This window comes from Mobula hypostoma, chromosome 3 (genome assembly GCF_963921235.1).
Source record: "Mobula hypostoma chromosome 3, sMobHyp1.1, whole genome shotgun sequence".
Lineage (NCBI taxonomy): Eukaryota > Metazoa > Chordata > Chondrichthyes > Myliobatiformes > Myliobatidae > Mobula > Mobula hypostoma.
Genome location: NC_086099.1, coordinates 215,309,920 through 215,329,740, shown reverse-complemented (window position 1 = coordinate 215,329,740; position 19,821 = coordinate 215,309,920). Strand labels below are relative to the sequence as shown.

The 19,821-nt window shown below is 42.1% G+C and overlaps 1 protein-coding gene across 1 annotated transcript in view; it reads right to left on the bottom strand.

The window, feature by feature from the left end:
• Positions 1-19,821, bottom strand: part of rheb (Ras homolog, mTORC1 binding) — a 101,691-nt gene that overhangs the window by 45,158 nt on the left and 36,712 nt on the right. Inside the window, exon 2 of the mRNA XM_063044470.1 lies at positions 11,642-11,713. Within this exon, the coding sequence (XP_062900540.1) occupies positions 11,642-11,713 (72 nt within the window). The remainder of the gene's footprint in view (positions 1-11,641; positions 11,714-19,821) is intronic.

Below are 19,821 nucleotides of genomic sequence, written 5' to 3'. Positions count from 1 at the left end.
CATGGAGTGCTGTAACAGGAAAGCATCATCCATCATAAAACCTACCATCCAGGCCATGCTCTCTCTCAATGCCACTATCAGAAGGTGGTTCTCAATATTTATTGCTTATTTATTTATTATTTGATTTTTTTTTTTCTTTTTGATTTGCAGTTTATTGTCTTTTGCACACCTGGTTGCCTGCCCTGTTGGTGAGGTCATTCATTGATTCTATTATGGTTATTGGATTTAATGAGTATGCCCGCATGAAAATAAATCTCAGGGCTGTACTTGGTAACAAACCTGTACCTTGATAATAAATTTACTTTGAACTTTAATCCAATCATGTATAAACAAGCCCATTTTCCAAATGTAATGGAAAAAATATAAGTCAATATAAATAACGGATGAAGTAGTTTGGCCCTCAGCAATATAGCTGGATTTGAGTACCCGATGAATTTTTTCCTGGATGATTTCTTGGTTACAGAATTAACAACGTACTGTGCAAATTCTATACACCAAATCAAGCTCAGAGGTACACTGAAACGACAAGTTATCACAATCCCCTGTCACTAAAACACCTGACTGCTGCAACTTACCAAGCTTTCTAATTCTGAAACAATTGCTCACGAACCAATGTGGTCATTAACATGGACAAAAAGGTTTCAAAGAGTACAATTATAGTCAGGTAACATTACATTGTTTTTCTGTACGTATGAAATCCAATTAACAAGAACATTACTGCAGCACCAGCTAGAGAATAAAATGCTGAACTATCTCTAGTTATGCTCCTCTTATCTATTATACTAGTCGTAAGTCTCACTGAGCCTGCAAAATCTAAATCTTTAGAGACCCAAAGTATCAAATAATTTCCCACAGCTCCAAATGTAAAATCAACTACTTTACAGCCTTTTGACGTTATGACTGACTTGAATATAATACAAATAATCACTCATTAAGAATTAACAGCGTACAGGTTGAGTACCCCTTACCCAAAATTCCAAAATCTGAAAAGCCTCAAATCCAAAACTTTTGACCGTCGACATGATGCCACAAGTGGAAACTTCCACGAGGTGCTGGGAAGGTTCCCAAGCGATGCACAGATCTCTGCGTACCACAGACAGTTCTGAGAAGCGACCTCACATATGTAATGAAGAGAAGTTAATAAAAATAGAAAAACACTGCATAAAGTGAAAAATGAAGATCTTAACCGTGTATTGAAAGAGTAGATTCGTCAGCGTTGGTGTGAACATACCATGATGATGAAACAAAGATCTATCAAGAAGAAATGAAATTTAAAGGTAATTGTGAATATTCAGAAATTTAAGAAAAGGCACAGCATTAAATTTTAAAAGGTTTTAAAAATAGAGCATTTGCTGATCACGAAGCAGCAGAGAAATTCATTGAGTTTGTGAAGACCATCACTGATGAAAAGCTAACACCAGAACAAGCCTACAATGATGATCTTTAAGGTTTTATGTAAGGTATAAATGTAAAGCAAAACACAAATACAGCATATTGTAATGAAAACATAGCATTGTAGGTGGAGAATGAAAGCCTGCCATTGTTTATTGTTGTTCAACAGCTGATTCAGATAGTCTGATGCTGTTGTGCTGCTTTTGTTATCTTGCACACATTATATTAATGGCATGTCATAACTTTTACTTTTAAGTACTGCATGAACTGCATGACAAAGACTGCTTACCAGTAGCAGATAAATTCAGTCAGAAATTATGGCAATCACATAATTCTCATTATATATTCCAAAATCTGAAACATATCCGGCCCCAAGCATTCTGATAAGTCTGTACTGAATTTCAATTTCCTTCCTCCATCACACTTAAGAACACCAACTCCTGGTGGGAGAACAGTACTGTACACAGAGAAACCTTCAACTGATCGCTTTCAATTAACCCAAATTACATTAAGACAAGCTTTAACAGAGTCAAACCTCATTAATATAGAGCAGCACTGCACAGTACAAGCCCTTCAGCCCATGATGTTGTGCCAAACTAATTAAGCTAGTAATTAGATGCTAAATAACCCTGTATACGTAATGCCCATATCTCAACATTCTCTGCATATTGGTTTGCCTATCCAAAAGTTTGCTGCTTTTTTTTTAAAAAACAATCATGTTTACCTCTATTACCACTGCAGGCTATGCAATCCAAGGACTCGCCACTTTCTGGGTTAAAAACTTGCCTCACACATCTCCTTTGAACCCCATCTCATCTTAAATGCATGGCCTCCAGTATGAAGCATTTCAATGGTGGGGAAAGATACTGGCAGTCAGTCTGTCTGTGCCTCTCAATCTTATAAACTTCTAAAAGGTCTCTACTCAGCCTCTGCCTCCCCAAAGAAAACAACTAAAGTTTGTCCAACCTCTCATAGCACGTGTCCTCTAATCTAGGGATCACACTCTCCACACCCTTCTTACAATGAGGAAAACAGAAGTGAAAGCAATACTCCAAATGTGGCTCACTGGAGTTTTATCGAACTGCAACAAATGTCAATGATCAGACTGGACCATCCACGGTCACACTACAGGATAATCAGGATTAAGAATCTAACCATGACTCGCTCAAGATTTTGTCATAATGAGGAACCAACTTTCAACTTGTGGAAAAACAAAATGAAAGTGCAAAAATATAACAATGGGAACTTTACAATGACTAGGACACAATAAGTACCATCATGAGAAAGGTTGATAGTGTTTTAATAACACAAGATCGAATATAAATTGCAGAAGTGGCCTAGGATTATAGCTGTCCTATTTTTCAGATGAACTGGAATGAACTCAGTATTTCAGGATATAGCAGCTAAAAACAGGAACACAATTTAGGACAATAAGACACAAGAACAGAATTATGCCACTCGGCCTATTCTGCCTGCTCCGTAGTAACTACCATAAGGAAATGGACGCAAAACTAAATGCAGGATTTAAAAAAAAAACAATCACAAGAGTTTTAATAGATGGAAGCAAAATTTAACCTGGTAAAAAGCTGGTAAATTAGATCCAAAAATCAGCTTGGTCTTAGAAGAGAGGGGTGGAAGTGCTAAGGCTCTGATTTCTAATATATATCAATAACCTGTATGTAGATATAGATTAGTGAGTTTGCAGATGACATAAGAATTGATGGAATTATGGGTAACGAGGAACATTGTCAAAGGATACAGGTTAGTTGGAAATTCAAGGATAAATGGCAGTTACCATTTAATCCGTATACGGCAAGGTGATGTACTGTAGGCAATCAAATGCAACAGGAAGGTATGGAGGAAATGGAAGGACCTTTAACAATCATATACAGAGGTGGATGTTAAAGGAGTACATGAGGCTGAAAGGCAGAGTACAAATAAAGGGGCCTTTTTTTTAAAGTGTCTAGTGGTGTTAGCAAGAGTTGGTATTCGCTCTGCTACATGTTAATGTTCTGGATGACAGAATTTTTGGCTTTGGGGCCTAGTTTACAAATGATACCAAGTAATGTGAATAGAAAGGCAGTTTCTCCCCGGGAAACGGGGAGTCTGCAGAAGGATTTGGACAGTTTGGAAGAACCGGCAAAGTGGCAGATGAAATACCGTATAGGGAATTGAATGGTCGGGCACTTTGGTACAAGGAATAAAGGCATACAATCTTCTCTAAATGGGGAGAAAATTCAGAAATCAGAGGTGCAAAGCGGCTTGGGAGTCTTAGAGCAGGATTCCTTAAAAGTTAACTTGCAGATTGAATTGGTATTAAGGACGGTAAATGTAATGGTTAGCATTCATTTTGAGAGGATTAGAATATAAAAAGCGAGAATATAATGCTGAGGCTTTATAAGGCATTGGTCAAACCACATTTAGAGTGCCGTGAGCAGCTTTGGTCCCATATCTAAGGAAGGATATGGTGGCAATGGAGTGCGCCCAAGATAGTTTATGAGAATGATCCTAAAAGAAGGGTTAATAGACAAGGAGCATTGAATGTCTCTGGGCTTGTACTCCATGGAGTTTACAAAGATTGGGTGTGTGTGGGGGCGGGGGGGGGGGTGATCTCACTCAAACCAATTGAATACTGAAAGGTTGAGATGAAGTGGACAAGTATGCCAGTAGTGGGAGAGTCTAGAAACAGATTAAAAGGATGCCACTCAGAACAGGATTGAGGAATTTCCTTAGCTACCGAATGGTGAATCTGTGGAATTAATTAGCACAGACTGCTGTGGAGCACAAATTATTGGATATATACCAAGAGGTTGATAGGTACTTCATTAGTAAGGCTGCCAAAGATTACAGGAAGAATGAGGATGAGGGGGAAAAATAAATCAGCCATGATCAAAAAGGGTAGCAGACCAAGGCCAAATGGTCTAATATTGCTCATAAGTCTTTTCTCCAAACCTACAGAACTACAGGAAAAGTAGAATTTTCTAATAATTAATTCTCTTATTATCTGTCATTTAAATTTATTGCTACAAATAATTTTCTTAATTACATTTATTTAACAGTAGCAGCTGGCATCATTGGCCTTTTGTATCTCTAACCTCCCAGGTGGTGACAGAGCATGCAGTTAATACTGAAGACATTAATAACGTTCAGAACAAGAATTCCATGGATAGCTCCATTAGTAAAAGACAAAGTATGCATCATCATGTCTTATCACCCAGCCTCTGGCTCTTAATAAAAATACTATGTCCCAATTTGGATATCGGCTATACTTTTACCTCAACAGCCGAAGCCTGTGGACTCGAGGCCTGCTTTGAGACTTGAGCTCAATCTCGGTTGAGTGTAATACACATCCCCTCAGCAATAATTTAATTGATGGTGAGCACTACCAATCACATGGCAAGTGATTCTCAATGAAAATGCAATTTTTTAATCTCTTGCCTGTTGTTTAATAATGCCATCTGCAATAACTTATGTTCTGTATGAAGTGATTCATAATTGCATTTTTAATTGAATGGATTTGATGCTGTTTCTGACATGGGACACAAAGGCCAGCCAGTGCAGAGTACTTGCGTGGATATTCCCCTCAATAATAAGTATACTGCTTTGGATACCATTGAGGTGTGGGCGTGGACCTACCAGGGGAAGCCACAGCAACACTGAATCTTTCTCTCTGTGGCTCAGAAGAGGAGTGCAGTAGTGATAAGGGGTTCCATAATTAGAGGAGCAGGCTGCAGATTCTGTGGATGTGAAAGAGACACCCAGATGGTATGTGCCTCTCAGGTGCCAAGGTTAGGAATGTCTCAGATTGGGTCCACAGCATTCTAAAGAGAGGGTACAGAGCTGGAAGTTGTGGTACATATTGGTAAGGGAGGAAGTCCTGAAAAGAGAAGAGAGAGAGTTAGGTAGAAAGCTAAGAAATAGGACCTCTAGAGTGGTAATCCCTAGAATGTTGTCTGTGCAACGTGTCAGTGAGGGTAAAAATGGATGATTTGGCAGATGAATGCATGGCTGAGGAACTGGTCAAGGGGACAGTGTTTCGGACTTCTGAATCATTGGGATCTCTTCTGGGGAAGGTATGACCTGCAGAAAAAGGACAAGTTACTCCTGAACCCAAGGGTACCAATATCCTTCTGGGCAAGATTGCTAAAGTGTTAGCGAGAGTTTAAACTAATCTGGCAGGGGGCTAGAAATCAGAGTGATAGGGATAAGGATGAGGCAACAACTAGATGCAGTGTGTATTGAGATTGCGGAAGGACAGGCTTAAATGATAGGAGTCAGTGGAATGAGTCAAAGTGTAACAGGGTGCCAAAATCAAAAAGTGATAAATACATGACTGAAGATGCTAAATCTGAATGAATGCAGTATGCAGAATAAGTGCAGCTAGAGATCGACAGGTATGATGCTGTAAGCATCGCTGACCCACTACTGAAGATCATTGTTGGGAGCTTGACATCCAAGGATACACACTGTATCAAAAGGATAAGCAGGCAGGCAGAGGGGATGGGTGGCTTTTGGTTAAAAAAAAGAAATCAAATCCTCAGAAAGGGGTGACATAGGATCGAAAGTTGTAGAATCCTTGTGGATAGAGTTAAAAAACTGCAAGGGTGAAAAGACCCCGATGGGAGATGCTTGTATATATAGGCTTCAGAACAGTAGCCAGGATGTGGGCTACAAATTACAGAAACAGATAGAAAAGGCATGCAAAAACAAAAAGGACAATGTTACAATAGTATTGGAGGATTTCAATATGCAGATACATCGGGGAAAATCAGGTTGGGTGCTCGATCCCAAGAGAATGAATTTGTAGAACGTCTATGAGATGACTTTTTTTTTAAGAGGAACTTGTTCTTGATCCCACCTGGGGAAAGGCAGTTCTGGACTGGGTGTTGTACAATAACCCAGATTTAATTAGAGACCTCAAGGTAAAGATACTCTTAGGAGACAGTGATCATAACATGATGAATTCACCCTGCAGTTAGAGAAGGTAAAATTGGATGTATCAGTATTACAGTGGAGTGAAAGGAATTGAAGAGGGATGAGAGAGGAGCTGGCCAAAGTTGACTGGAAGGGGACAAGAGCAGGGATAACAGAATAGCAATGGCTGGAGTTTCTGGGAGCAATTTGGAAGGTGCAAGAAAGATACATCCCAAAGATGAAGTAGTATTCTAAAGGACAGATAAGGCCACCATAGTTGACAAGGGAAGTAAAAGCAAAAGAGAGAGGGCATATAATATAGAAAAAAAAATAGTGACTTGGGACACTTTTAAAAACCATCAGAAGGCAACCAAAAAAAAGCCATAAAGAGAAAAGTTGAAGTATGAAGGTATGCTAGCCAATGAAAGAGGAAAGCAAAAGTAATTTCAGATATAAATAGAATAAAAGGGAGACTTGAGTGCATGTAGGACCACTGGAAAATGACACTGGTGAGGTAGTAATGGGGAACAAAGAAATAGCAGACGAACTGAATAAGTATTTTTGCCAGACCTCAGTGTGGAAGACATTAGCAGTATTCCAGACACGTGAGACTGTCAAGAACCAGAAGTAGTGTTGCTGTTATTATGAAGGTGCTTGGGAAGCTGAAAGGTCTGAAGATAGATAAGTCATCTGGACGAGATGGACTACACCCCAGGGTTCTGAAAGAGGAAACTGAAGAGATTATCGATGCATTAGTAATGATCTTTAAAAAATTACTCGATTCTAGAACAGCTCAGGATAAATGGAAAATTGCAAATGTAATTCCACTCTAAGGAGACAGGAAAAAAGGAAATTATAAGCCAGTTAGCCTGACTTCAGTTACTGGAAGCTACTGGAGTCTATTATTAAGGATGAGGTTTCATGGTACTTGGAAGCACATGATAAAATAGGCCAAAGTCAGCAGGTTTCCAAGGGGAAATCTTGCCTGACAAATCCATTGGAATTCTTCAAGGAAATAGACTAGTAAGTCTTACTCCAGTGGTTGGTAAGCTGATGGAGAAGATCCTGAGAGGCAGGATTTATGAACATTTGGAGAGGCATAATATGATTAGGAATAGTCAGCATGGTTTTTGTCAAAGGCAGCTTGTGCCTTACGAGCCTGATTGAATTTTTTGAGGATGTGACTAAGCACATTGATGAAGGTACAGCAGTAGACGTAGTGTATATGGATTTCAGCAAGGCATTTGATAAGGTACCTCATGCAAAACTTATTGAGAAAGTAAGGAGGCATGAGATCCAACGGGACCTTGCTTTGTGGATCCAGAATTAGCTTGCCCACAGAAGGCAAAAAGTGGTTGTAGACAGGTCATATTCTGCACAGAGGTTCGTGACCAGTGGTGTACCTCAGGGATCTGTTCTGGGGCCCCTTCATGACTTTTATAAATGACCTGGATGAGGAAGTGGAGGGATGGGTTAATAAATTTGCTGATGACACAAACGTTGGGTATGTTGTGGATAGTATGGAGGGCTGTCAGAGGTTACAGCGGGATATCGACAGGATACAAAACTGGGATGAGAAGTGGCAGATGGAGCTCAACCCAGATTAATTGTGAGGTGGTTCTTTTGGTAGGTCAAATATGACGGCAGAATATAGTATTAATAGTAAGATTCTTGAAGTGTGGATGATCACAGGGATCTTAGAGTCCATGTCCATAGCGCACTCAAAGCTGCTGTGCAGGTTGACTATATGGTTAAGGCGGCATACAGAGCACTGGTCTTCATCAACCATGGGATTGAGTTCAAGAGCCGAGAGGCAAGCTACAGCTGTATAGGACCCTTACTATCTCTTCTTTCAGTTAGTCCTAACGAAGGGTCTTGGCCCGAAACGTCGACTGTACCTCTTCCTATAGATGCTGCCTGGTTTGCTGCGTTCACCAGCATTTTTTGTGTGTGTTGCTCAAGATAACAGCCCATAGTATTACAGGAAAGATACTAGTATGGGTAGAGCACTGGCTGACTGGTAGGAGGAAAAGTGTGGGAATAAAGGGGGGCTTTTCTAGTCGGCTGTCGGTGACAAGTGGTATGCCGAAGGGGTTGGTGTTAGGACCGCTTCCCTTCACGTTACATATCAATGACTTGGATGAAGGAATTGATGGTTTTGTGGCCAAGTTTGTGGATGATACAATAATATGTGGAGGTTCAGGTAGTGTTGAGGCAGCAGGGTGTTTGCAGAAGGACTTGGACAGATTGGAAAAAATGGGCAAAGAAGTTGCAGATGGAATATAGTGTAGAGAAGTGCATGGTTATGCACTCTGGTAAAAGGAACAAAGGTGTGGACTGTTTGGGGAGAAAATTTAAAAATCAGAGGTGCAAAGGGTCTTGGAAGTCCTTGTGCAACTTGCAGGTTGAGTCTGTAGTAAGGAAGGCAAATGCAATTTTAGCATTCATTTCAAGAGGTCTAGAAGACAAAAGTGAGGATGTAACGCTGATGCTTAATAAGGCATTGGTCAAACCACACATGGGAGTATTGGGAGCAGTTTTAGGTTTCTTCTCTTGGAAGAGATGTGCTGGTATTGGACAGAGTCCAGAGAAGGTTCATGAGAATGAACCCAGGAATGAAAAGGGAACATATGAGGAGCAAACTGAAAGGCTTAGATCGAGTGGAAGTGGATGGTTCCGATAGTGGGGGAATCTGTGACCAGAAGGCACAACCTCAGAAAAGATCAACATCCCCTTAGAATATGTTCCCATGTCTTATGTTCCTACGTTTTTGTTATTAAGCAACCCTTTTGTCAAAGATGACAAGATGAGGGGCTGGCCATTTCAAAAATGAGGAACATAACTCCATGAGGAAAAGCTTTGGCAATTCAAGTTTACATCTATTATCAGTCACAAAATATACTGTATAATCCTATACTAATCGTTGTTATTCTTTCCATGTTCTAACACTGCACATATTCACTTACTCGCCTACACGCTAGACAGAACTTAGTGGCCAATTAAGCTACCAATGTGCATGCCTTTGGGAGGTGAGAGGACAATTTCTTCATTTTCCTGCAAATGCCTTCAAGAAAATGAATCCCACGGCAGTATATGGTGACATATACTGTACATATTTTGATAATAAATTTGCCCAGAGGAACCCACATATTTGCATGGAGAACATGCAACACCTACAGTCAGGATGGAAGTTGTGTCTCTGTGCCCCCATTATTTAGATCATTAGAAATATCTGAAGCAGAAGAACAGGGAAGGGGAGTGGAAGTGACATGCGACAATGTTAACATGGCTGTGGCATAGAGGAATTAAACCTTCTATTTACCTATTTATTGAGATACAGCATGGAATAGGCCCCTCCTGCCCATCAAGCCATGCTGCCCAGCAATCCCCCAATTTAACCCTAATCTAATCACGGGACAATCTACAATGACCAATTAACCTACCAACCGGTACAACTTTACAATGTGGGAGGAAACATGGAGCTCAGAAAAATAGAGGGCTATGGGTAACCCTAGGTAATTTCTAAGGTAAGGACATGTTTGGCACTGCTTTGTGGGCCGAAGGGCCTGTATTGTGCTGTAGGTTTTCTATGAAACCAGCGCACTCAGACGAAACCCATGGGGTTATGGGGAGAACATACAAACTCCTTACAAGCAGCAGTAGGAAATGAACCCGGGTCACCAGCACTGCAGAGTATTGTACTAACCACCATGCTACCATGCCCCCAGCCCCCCAAAAGAGACTGAAAAGGCAGACTGAAAAGGCTGACTGAATCAAGGAGTCAGAGATATTGATCTTTGCAGAAAGAAGAGGATAGGGGTGGGGTGGTGCAGGAGAGAAGAGAGGGGAAGATATGAGTGGTGGTAGGATCTTGTTGCAGCTGTTGAAAATGACATGGGATGATATGCTAAATGTGGAGGGTAGTAGGTTGAAAGGCAAGGATCAATGGAATTCAATCTGGGTGAGGGGGAGGGCTTGGGGGGGGTGAGGGTTAAGAGCAGATATCCAGGAGATTGAGGAAATGCAAGTGAAAATATGTAGCTTTATATCTATCAATGTAGTAAAACTCATTATTCTGGAGTATAATTGCTTCAAAGTTCTCAAGCACCTGTCTCACTCACAACTGTGGAATAAGCAATGACAGGTCAAAGCACAAGCAAGTGTGCAGCCACACCTGAAGGTCTAGAGGGCAACTAATGCACAGAACAGAGGTCATAAATACAAGTAGGTTTGTGGGTGAGATTGGAGTCCAGTGCTAGTACATTTCCCATATCCTTTATATTCACTGGGAAAAAAATGTTTAGTTATTTATAGGAGTAACATCCAATCGTCCACGTAATCTGCAAGTGTGACTCCAAATGCCGAAAGATTGTAGATGATCAGTTTTAATTGTACACTACACTGATAAGGGAACACAGAAACGAGACACAACCTTACACTTAAAACAGCAAAGTGGGAAGTATTTCAAACTCCCACACACAAATACAAGGAATGAATAGCTGAATGCTCTTCCCAATAGATTTTGAATGAAGAATTGATAAGAACATACGTTTCTGTCAAAGCATCAAGGAACATTCTAATTTGTTCCCATTATATTTTACCATTTTAAAGGTACAAGTCAGAGATCCAAATTCAATATAATCCATGTCTTGTAGTACAACCAGTAATAGGCTGTCCCATTGTGGTCCAGGTATCTTGCAGAAAAATTAACTTCAATGCCACTTCTGTATTGCTGTTCCTTCTATTCAAATTCTGGAAGTGTGATATCCAAGAGTTAGCTTCTTCTGCCTTTTATTCCATCAGAAAAAGAAATGTTCTTCCAGTACTTAAATTAAAACCTAATAATGGCAACACAAGAAATTTGCACACAAACTACTATTGCCTACAAGCTAACTGCTGTGTACAGATTGGTCAAAGTTAGTCATTGTAAGTGCAATGCAATTGTTATGTGAGCTTTCAAGATGTACAGCATACATTTTTTTGGAAGCAGTGGTTACGAGTTGAGTAATGTTCAGATCCATTTACATTCACTTATTCAAACAAAACCTAGCTTTCTTGTAGAGCCTTTGCTCAGCAGACACAAGGAGCACAAGAGGAAAACTGGACAAATGCATTCTAACTATTAAGGACATTCTTCTCTATGGAGAGGAATAAGTTTCAGGCCAAGAATAAGGAGTTTCAGTTCAAGAACAGCCTGAAATGTTGGCCATTTATACCTCTCCATAGATGCTGCCTAACCTGCTAACTTCCTCCAGCATTTTGTGTGCTAATCATTAGGATTTACTCCTAAAATTGTGTCAAACATAGCTTTAGATAAATTAAAAAAGATACTTACTATTTTCTATTGTGGGGTCATACGAGTCCACAAACTGCCCTTCAACAAACTGAATAGTCAATGAGGACTTCCCTAAACAAAGAGGAAAAGATATACATGAATAAACTAATTTTTCCAAATGATTTAAGTTTCAAAAGTTCATCTCCAGTTCTACTACAACCATGTTTACCCCTTTGCCTCCAAATGTACATTACAAACTAAGTATATTCAAAATGAAGTTACTAAAGTTATGAATCCTTTGGTTTACAGGGCCATGTATTAAATTTGACTGCAACACAAGAGTAACGTTAGTCTTTTTTGCTTTTAATGTACGTTTCTTACAGTCCATGACAAGGACTAATAAACCTTTCAAAACAAACTAGATTTTAAAGTAAATAATTATTGGTAAATAATTATTTTTTAAAATCTGAGTTCAACTGCCACATCTTCAATCTACTTCCAACTAATCAGCTCCCGAGTAACTTGGCTGAGATGTGGAATTTCCGATAATTGTTACTTACAGCAGTTTGCATCTTTCACATCTATGGCATTATCTCATGATTTTTTTCTGCACAGCTTTTAAATTTTAACACTGACTTTCCATAAGACAGAGCCAAGCATTTCCCAATTATTTATAGCAGTAAATATAAACCAATTAAAATGACCTTTAAATTCTCTTAACAGAACTTGTGCTTTTACAATACAAAATGATAAAAATACCCAAGTCAGTCAGCATTTGCAGAAGGCAAAAGTTTCAGATCAACAAGCTGAGGCAGTAGGATACTTGTATCCTGTATCTAATGAAGGCAAGCACAGGATGGCTATGGGGCAACTTAAGTCACAGCAAGGATACTGTATGCAGTTGTGTGTCACACCATATGAAGAATGCAACTGAAGTGTGCAGAAGGGATTCATCAGGAATGAAGTGATTTGAGATGAAGAATGCAGATAATCATATTGCATCAATGAGTCCTTGGAAAAATGAAATCAGTGAAAGATCCAATTTCATAACACTCTGCAGTACCTGCGAGCCTGACATCTGCATTGTAACCTTAACAAAACCAACCTTACTTACTTGAGGAAACACTGTATTTGGTTGCGGCTTTCAAAGTGTTTAATTCAGAAACAGCAAATATTCCCACAGCTTTCTGTAAATTAGAGGTCATTACAGAATTTACCACCATCATGGCAATCATGTCCTACTCCAATCAGCAGCTGAAGGAGGAGATAATTGTCCTTTAGTTGTTGGCAAACTTGGTAGAAAGACGCATTGTCATAGGCCAACCATCTCAGTCCCAGAAAAGGGGAAGAAAGTCACTTAAGGGCAAAACAAGAAATGTTCACACATTACCGTGGTCATCTGATAAGAGTGGTTCTGTATTGGTGGTTCAAATGTGTCTTCAAATGGTCAGCCCAGGTCCAAATGTTGTCCAATATTACACTGCTGATTCTAGACTATGCATATCTCAAATATAATCTAACTCGAGGCCTTCAAACTAACATTGAACAGCAATACTCCAAGCACCTCCAATGACCAGAAACTCAGTGACACTAGCCACAAATCATGGAGCTAAAATGCAGTTCAGAGCCTACATGGGCTGCAACAAGTGACTAATTCCTTAAAATCAAAAGACCTTGCAAAGCACAGATTGGGGCTGTGATTAAATACTTTTGACTTGCCTAAGTTAGTGCAACCTGAAAAATACAAGCTCAAAAGCATCCAAGAAAAAGCAGCTAGCTCACTTAGTTGTACTCTTCACCTTACCACCTTAATCATTTATACATCTGGGTACACTATGGCATTTGTACCATCCAAAATGCATAGCAACATTGCCGATCGTTTACCTAACATCCTGTAGCAGTATCTTTGCACTGATCAGACTGGTTCAAACAGCAGAGTCACTGCCTGCTTATCAAGAGCAACTGAGAGTGGGTAATAAAAGCTGATATTGCCTGTGATACACATATACCATGAACGAGTACAAAAAGGAATACATATGCAGAGTGGAAAAATGATTTTGTTTGTTCGATTGAGGAATAAATGAGCCTCTGGCTTGGCCAGCATTTACTGATCCCAATTTGCCCATCAACTGAAAATTCTGCTAGACAATTTCTGATAGGTGTTAAAGATAGACTATTTTGCTTTTAACTGCAGTCACATCTGAGGCAGGATTGATAGGTTAACTTCCTCAAACGGCATTAGTGAATCATGTCAGATATTCATGGAGGGGGAAATTGAATGAGCTTTCTGAATCGGGGAATAAGAGCCTTTTCAGTTTTATTTCCAGCATTCACAATATTTTACTCTTCTTAAATAAATTTTTCAGTTTCATGCCAGCTTTTTAATCTTAGATTTAACTGCATTTGTTGGCTGCTGTGATTTATTTGGAAACATTCATAATCAGTACCCAACCTTCTGGATACTAAAGGTTGAAACTCTCTAGTTTGGCACCCTTGGAAGCCAATTGGTGCCTGACTACAAATAAAATTCCAGACCACGGAAACTCTCCTACCTTCATCATCTTCTAAGCAGAACTGTTCTTTAGTACAGATTGACTACCCCGATCTGAAACTCCAAAATCCAAATTCTTTGACATGTCACAAATTGAAAAATTCTACAAAGCACTGGGAAGGTTCCCAGGCGATGTACAGGACTCTGCACATCACAAACGGCTCTGGGAAGTGACCTTACATATGTAATGAACAGAAGTTAATGAGAAAATAGAAAAATACTGCATAAGGTGAAAAATGAAGATCTAAATCATATATTCTAAGAGTGGATTCAGAGTTGGAGTAAACATAAACTGTTTAACAGTATGCTGATCTGAAACATGCTAAGATCTATCATGACAAACTGAAAATTGAGGTTAATTGTGAATATTCACCAGGCCAGTTGCAGAAATTTTTAAAGCATCTGCTGATCGTGAAAATCTAACGTTAGAACAAGTCTACAATGCTAACAACAGGAATTCTGCAGATGCTGGAAATTCAAGCAACATACATCAAAGTTGCTGGTGAACGCAGCAGGCCAGGCAGCATCTATAGGAAGAGGCGCAGTCGACGTTTCAGGCCGAGACCCTTCGTCAGGACTAACTGAAGGAAGAGTGAGTAAGGGATTTGAAAGCTGGAGGGGGAGGGGGAGATGCAAAATGATAGGAGAAGACAGGAGGGGGAGGGATGGAGCCAAGAGCTGGACAGGTGATAGGCAAAAGGGGATACGAGAGGATCATGGGACAGGAGGTCCGGGAAGAAAGACAAGGGGGGGTGACCCAGAGGATGGGCAAGAGGTATATTCAGAGGGACAGAGGGAGAAAAAGGAGAGTGAGAGAAAGAATGTGTGCATTAAAAAGAGTAACAGATGGGGTACGAGGGGGAGGTGGGGCCTAGCGGAAGTTAGAGAAGTCAATGTTCATGCCATCAGGTTGGAGGCTACCCAGACGGAATATAAGGTGTTGTTCCTCCAACCTGAGTGTGGCTTCATCTTTACAGTAGAGGAGGCCGTGGATAGACATGTCAGAATGGGAATGGGATGTGGAATTAAAATGTGTGGCCACTGGGAGATCCTGCTTTCTCTGGCGGACAGAGCGTAGATGTTCAGCAAAGCGGTCTCCCAGTCTGTGTCGGGTCTCACCAATATATAAAAGGCCACATCGGAAGCACCGGACGCAGTATATCACCCCAGTCGACTCACAGGTGAAGTGATGCCTCACCTGGAAGGACTGTTTGGGGCCCTGAATGGTGGTAAGGGAGGAAGTGTAAGGGCATGTGTAGCACTTGTTCCGCTTACACGGATAAGTGCCAGCAGGGAGATCAGTGGGGAGGGATGGGGGGGACGAATGGACAAGGGAGTTGTGTAGGGAGCGATCCCTGCGGAATGCAGAGAGAGGCGGGGAGGGAAAGATATGCTTAGTGGTGGGATCCCGTTGGAGGTGGCGGAAGTTACGGAGAATAATATGTTGGACCCGGAGGCTGGTGGGGTGGTAGGTGAGGACCAGGGGAACCCTATTCCTAGTGGGGTGGTGGGAGGATGGAGTGAGAGCAGATGTACGTGAAATGGGGGAGATGCGTTTAAGAGCAGAGTTGATAGTGGAGGAAGGGAAGCCCCTTTCTTTAAAAAATGAAGACATCTCCCTCGTCCTAGAATGAAAAGCCTCATCCTGAGAGCAGATGCGGCGGAGACGGAGGAATTGCGAGAAGGGGATGGCGTTTTTGCAAGAGACAGGGTGAGAAGAGGAATAGTCCAGATAGTTGTGAGAGTCAGTAGGCTTATAGTAGACATCAGTGGATAAGCTGTCTCCAGAGACAGAGACAGAAAGATCTAGAAAGGGGAGGGAGGTGTCAGAAATGGACCAGGTAAACTTGAGGGCAGGGTGAAAGTTGGAGGCAAAGTTAATAAAGTCAACGAGTTCTGCATGCGTGCAGGAAGCAGCGCCAATGCAGTCGTCGATGTAGCGAAGGAAAAGTGGGGGACAGATACCAGAATAGGCACGGAACATAGATTGTTCCACAAACCCAACAAAAAGGCAGGCATAGCTAGGACCCATACGGGTGCCCATAGCTACACCTTTAGTTTGGAGGAAATGGGAGGAGCAAAAGGAGAAATTATTAAGAGTAAGGACTAATTCTGCTAGACGGAGCAGAGTGGTGGTAGAGGGGAACTGATTAGGTCTGGAATCCAAAAAGAAGCGTAGAGCTTTGAGACCTTCCTGATGGGGGATGGAAGTATATAGGGACTGGACATCCAAGGTGAAAATAAAGCGGTGGGGGCCAGGGAACTTAAAATCATCGAAAAGTTTAAGAGCGTGAGAAGTGTCACGAACATAGGTCGGAAGGGATTGAACAAGGGGTGATAAAACAGTGTCGAGGTATGCAGAAACGAGTTCGGTGGGGCAGGAGCAAGCTGAGACAATAGGTCGGCCAGGACAGGCAGGTTTGTGGATCTTGGGTAGGAGGTAGAAACGGGAAGTGCGGGGTGTGGGAACTATAAGGTTGGTAGCAGTGGATGGGAGATCCCCTGAGCGGATAAAGTCGTTGATAGTGTGGGAGACAATGGCCTGGTGCTCCTTAGTGGGGTCACGATCGAGGGGTAAATAAGAGGAGGTATCCGCGAGTTGTCGCTGTGCCTCCGCAAGGTAGAGGTCAGTACGCCAGACTACAACAGCACCCCCCTTATCAGCGGGTTTAATAATAATGTTAGGATTAGTGCGGAGGGAGTGGAGAGCAGAGCGTTCCGAAGGAGTGAGGTTGGAATGGGGACAAGGTGCGGTGAAGTCGAGACGGTTGATGTCCCGTCGGCAGTTGGCAATAAAGAGATCCAGAGCAGGCAGAAGGGGTGTCCATGAAGAAGAGGAGGGATGAAGACGGGAGAAGGGGTCATCGGTGGGGGTGGAAGAGTCCTTGCCGAAGAAGTAGGCTCGGAGACGGAGACGGCGGAAGAAAAGTTCCGCATCATGGCGAACACGGAACTCGCTGAGGTGTGGGCGAAGGGGGACAAACGTGAGGCCCTTACTGAGAACAGAGCGTTCTGCCTCCGACAGTTGAAGGTCAGAGGGGATGGTAAAGACCCGGCACTATTGCTTTTATACCGTATATAAAACCCTAAAAAAGTAAAATACAAATACAGTACACTGTAACAGACATCAAAGTTGCTGGTGAACGCAGCAGGCCAGGCAGCATCTCTAGGAAGAGGTACAGTCGACATTTCGGGCCGAGACCCTTCATCAGGACTAACAGAAAGAAGAGATAGTAAGAGATTTGAAAGTGGGAGGGGGAGAGGGAGATCCAAAATGATAGAAGACAGGAGGGGGAGGGATGGAGCCAAGAGCTGGACAGGTGATTGGCAAAAGGGATATGAGAGGTTCATGGGACAGGAGGCCCAGGGAGAAGGAAAAGGCAGAGTTGAGGGAAAAAAAAACAGAGGATGGGCAAGGGGTATAGAGAGAGGGAGAAAAAGGAGAGGGGGGAGGGGGAGGGGGAGGGAATGTGTATATAAATAAATATTAGCAAAAGTTAGAGAAGTCAATGTTCATGCCATCAGGTTCGAGGCTACCCAGACGGAATATAAGGTGTTGTTCCTCCAACCTGAGTGTGGCTTCATCTTTACAGTAGAGGAGGCCGTGGATAGACATATCAGAATGGGAATGGGATGTGGAATTAAAATGTGTGGCCACTGGGAGATCCTGCTTTCTCTGGCGGACAGAGCGTAGGTGTTCAGCAAAGCGGTCTCCCAGTCTGCGTCGGGTCTCACCAATATATAGAAGGCCACATCGGGAGCACCGGACGCAGTATATCACCCCAGCCGACTCACAGGTGAAGCATCGCCTCACCTGGAAGGACTGTCTGGGGCCCTGAATGGTGGTAAGGACACATCGGGAGCACCTTATATTCCGTCTGGGTAGCCTCCAGCCTGATGGCATGAACATTGACTTCTCTAACTTCCACTAATGCCCCACCTCTCCCTCGTACCCCATCCATTATTTATTTATATACACACATTCTTTCTCTCTCTCTCCTTTTTCTCCCTCTGTCCCTCTGACTATACCCCTTGCCCATCCTCTGGGTTCACCCCCCCCCTTGTCTTTCTCCCTGGGTCTCCTGTCCCATGATCCTCTCATATCCCCTTTGCCAATCACCTGTCCAGCTCTCGGCTCCATCCCTCCCCCTCCTGACTTCTCCTATCATTTTGGATCTTCCCCTCCCCCTCCCACTTTCAAATCTCTTACTAGCTCTTCCTTCAGTTAGCCCTGACAAAGGGTCTCAGCCCAAAACGTCGACCGTACCTCTTCCTAGAGATGCTTCACCAGCAACTTTGATGTGTGTTGCTTGAATTTCCAGCATCTGCAGAATTCCTCTTGTTTACAGTACACTGTAACCTTTTAATAAAAACACGGCATCGAATGTGGAGACTGAAAGCCTGCCATTGCTTGGTGTTTAGATATCCAGATGCTTGTGCTGCTTTTGTTACCTTGCACGCTACATTTTCAATGCAAGTACTGTAGGGAAAGGTGGATGAGCTCAGAGCATGGATCGACACTTGGAATTATGACGTAGCCACTGCTGAGACTTGGTTGCAGGAGGGGCAGGACTCGAAGCTCAATATTCCAAGCTTCCACTGTTTTCGACTTGACAGAGCGGGAAGGATTAAAGGAGGAAGGGTGGCATTACCAATCAGGGAGAATGTCTTACCAGTGCTCAGTCAGAAAAGACCACAGAACTCAACTAGAGGTGTCATGGGCAGGACTGAGAAATAAGAAAGGTACAACCACATTAATGGAGCAATATTACATACCACCCAACAGTCCTAGGGATTTAGAGAAACAAATTTGTAAAGAGATTGGAGACTGTTGCAAGAAACACAAGGTTGTGATAAGAGATGATTTTAACTTCCCACATAGTGACTGGGAATCCCACACTGTACAAGGACTAGATGGGATAGAGTTTGTCGCGTATTCAGGAAAATTTCCTTTAGTTCATTGAAGTCCCAACAGAAGAGCATGCGATACTGGAACTGCCATTAGGGAATGAGACAGGGCAGGTGACAAATTTACGACGGGGAACACCTTGCATCCAGTGACAATCCCATTAGCTTCAAAATAAATATGCAAAAAGGTAGGACTGGTCCGCAGGTTGAGATCCAGAATTGGAAAGGCCAGTTCTGATGGTATCAGAAATTAATTGGCACTTGTGAATTGGGACAGGCTGTTTTCTGGCAAAATTGTACTTGGAAAGTGGGAGGCTATCAAAAAATGAAATTTTGAGTACAAAGCTTGTACATGCCTGCCAGAATAAAAGGGAAAGATAACAAGTGTAGGGAGTCTACGTTTTCAACAGATATTGAGGTACTGGTTAAGAGAAAAATGGAGGTACACAGCAGGTATAGGCAAGTAGGAATAAACGAGGAGCTTATGGCGTATTAGAAATGCAAGAGAACACTTAAGCAAGAAATCAGGAAGGCATGAAGTTGCTCTAGCAATCAAGGTGAAGGAGAATCCTAAGGAGTTCTACAGGTATGTTAAGAGGAAAAGGATTGCAAGGGACAAAATTTGTCCTTCGAAAGACCAGAATGGTAACCCATGTGTGGAGCCAAAGCAAATCTCAAATGAATTTTTTGCATCTGCATTTACGCAGGAGATGGGCACAGAGTCTATAAAAGTGAAGCAAAGCAGCATCAACTTCATTGACCCTCTAATAGATTAGAGGGG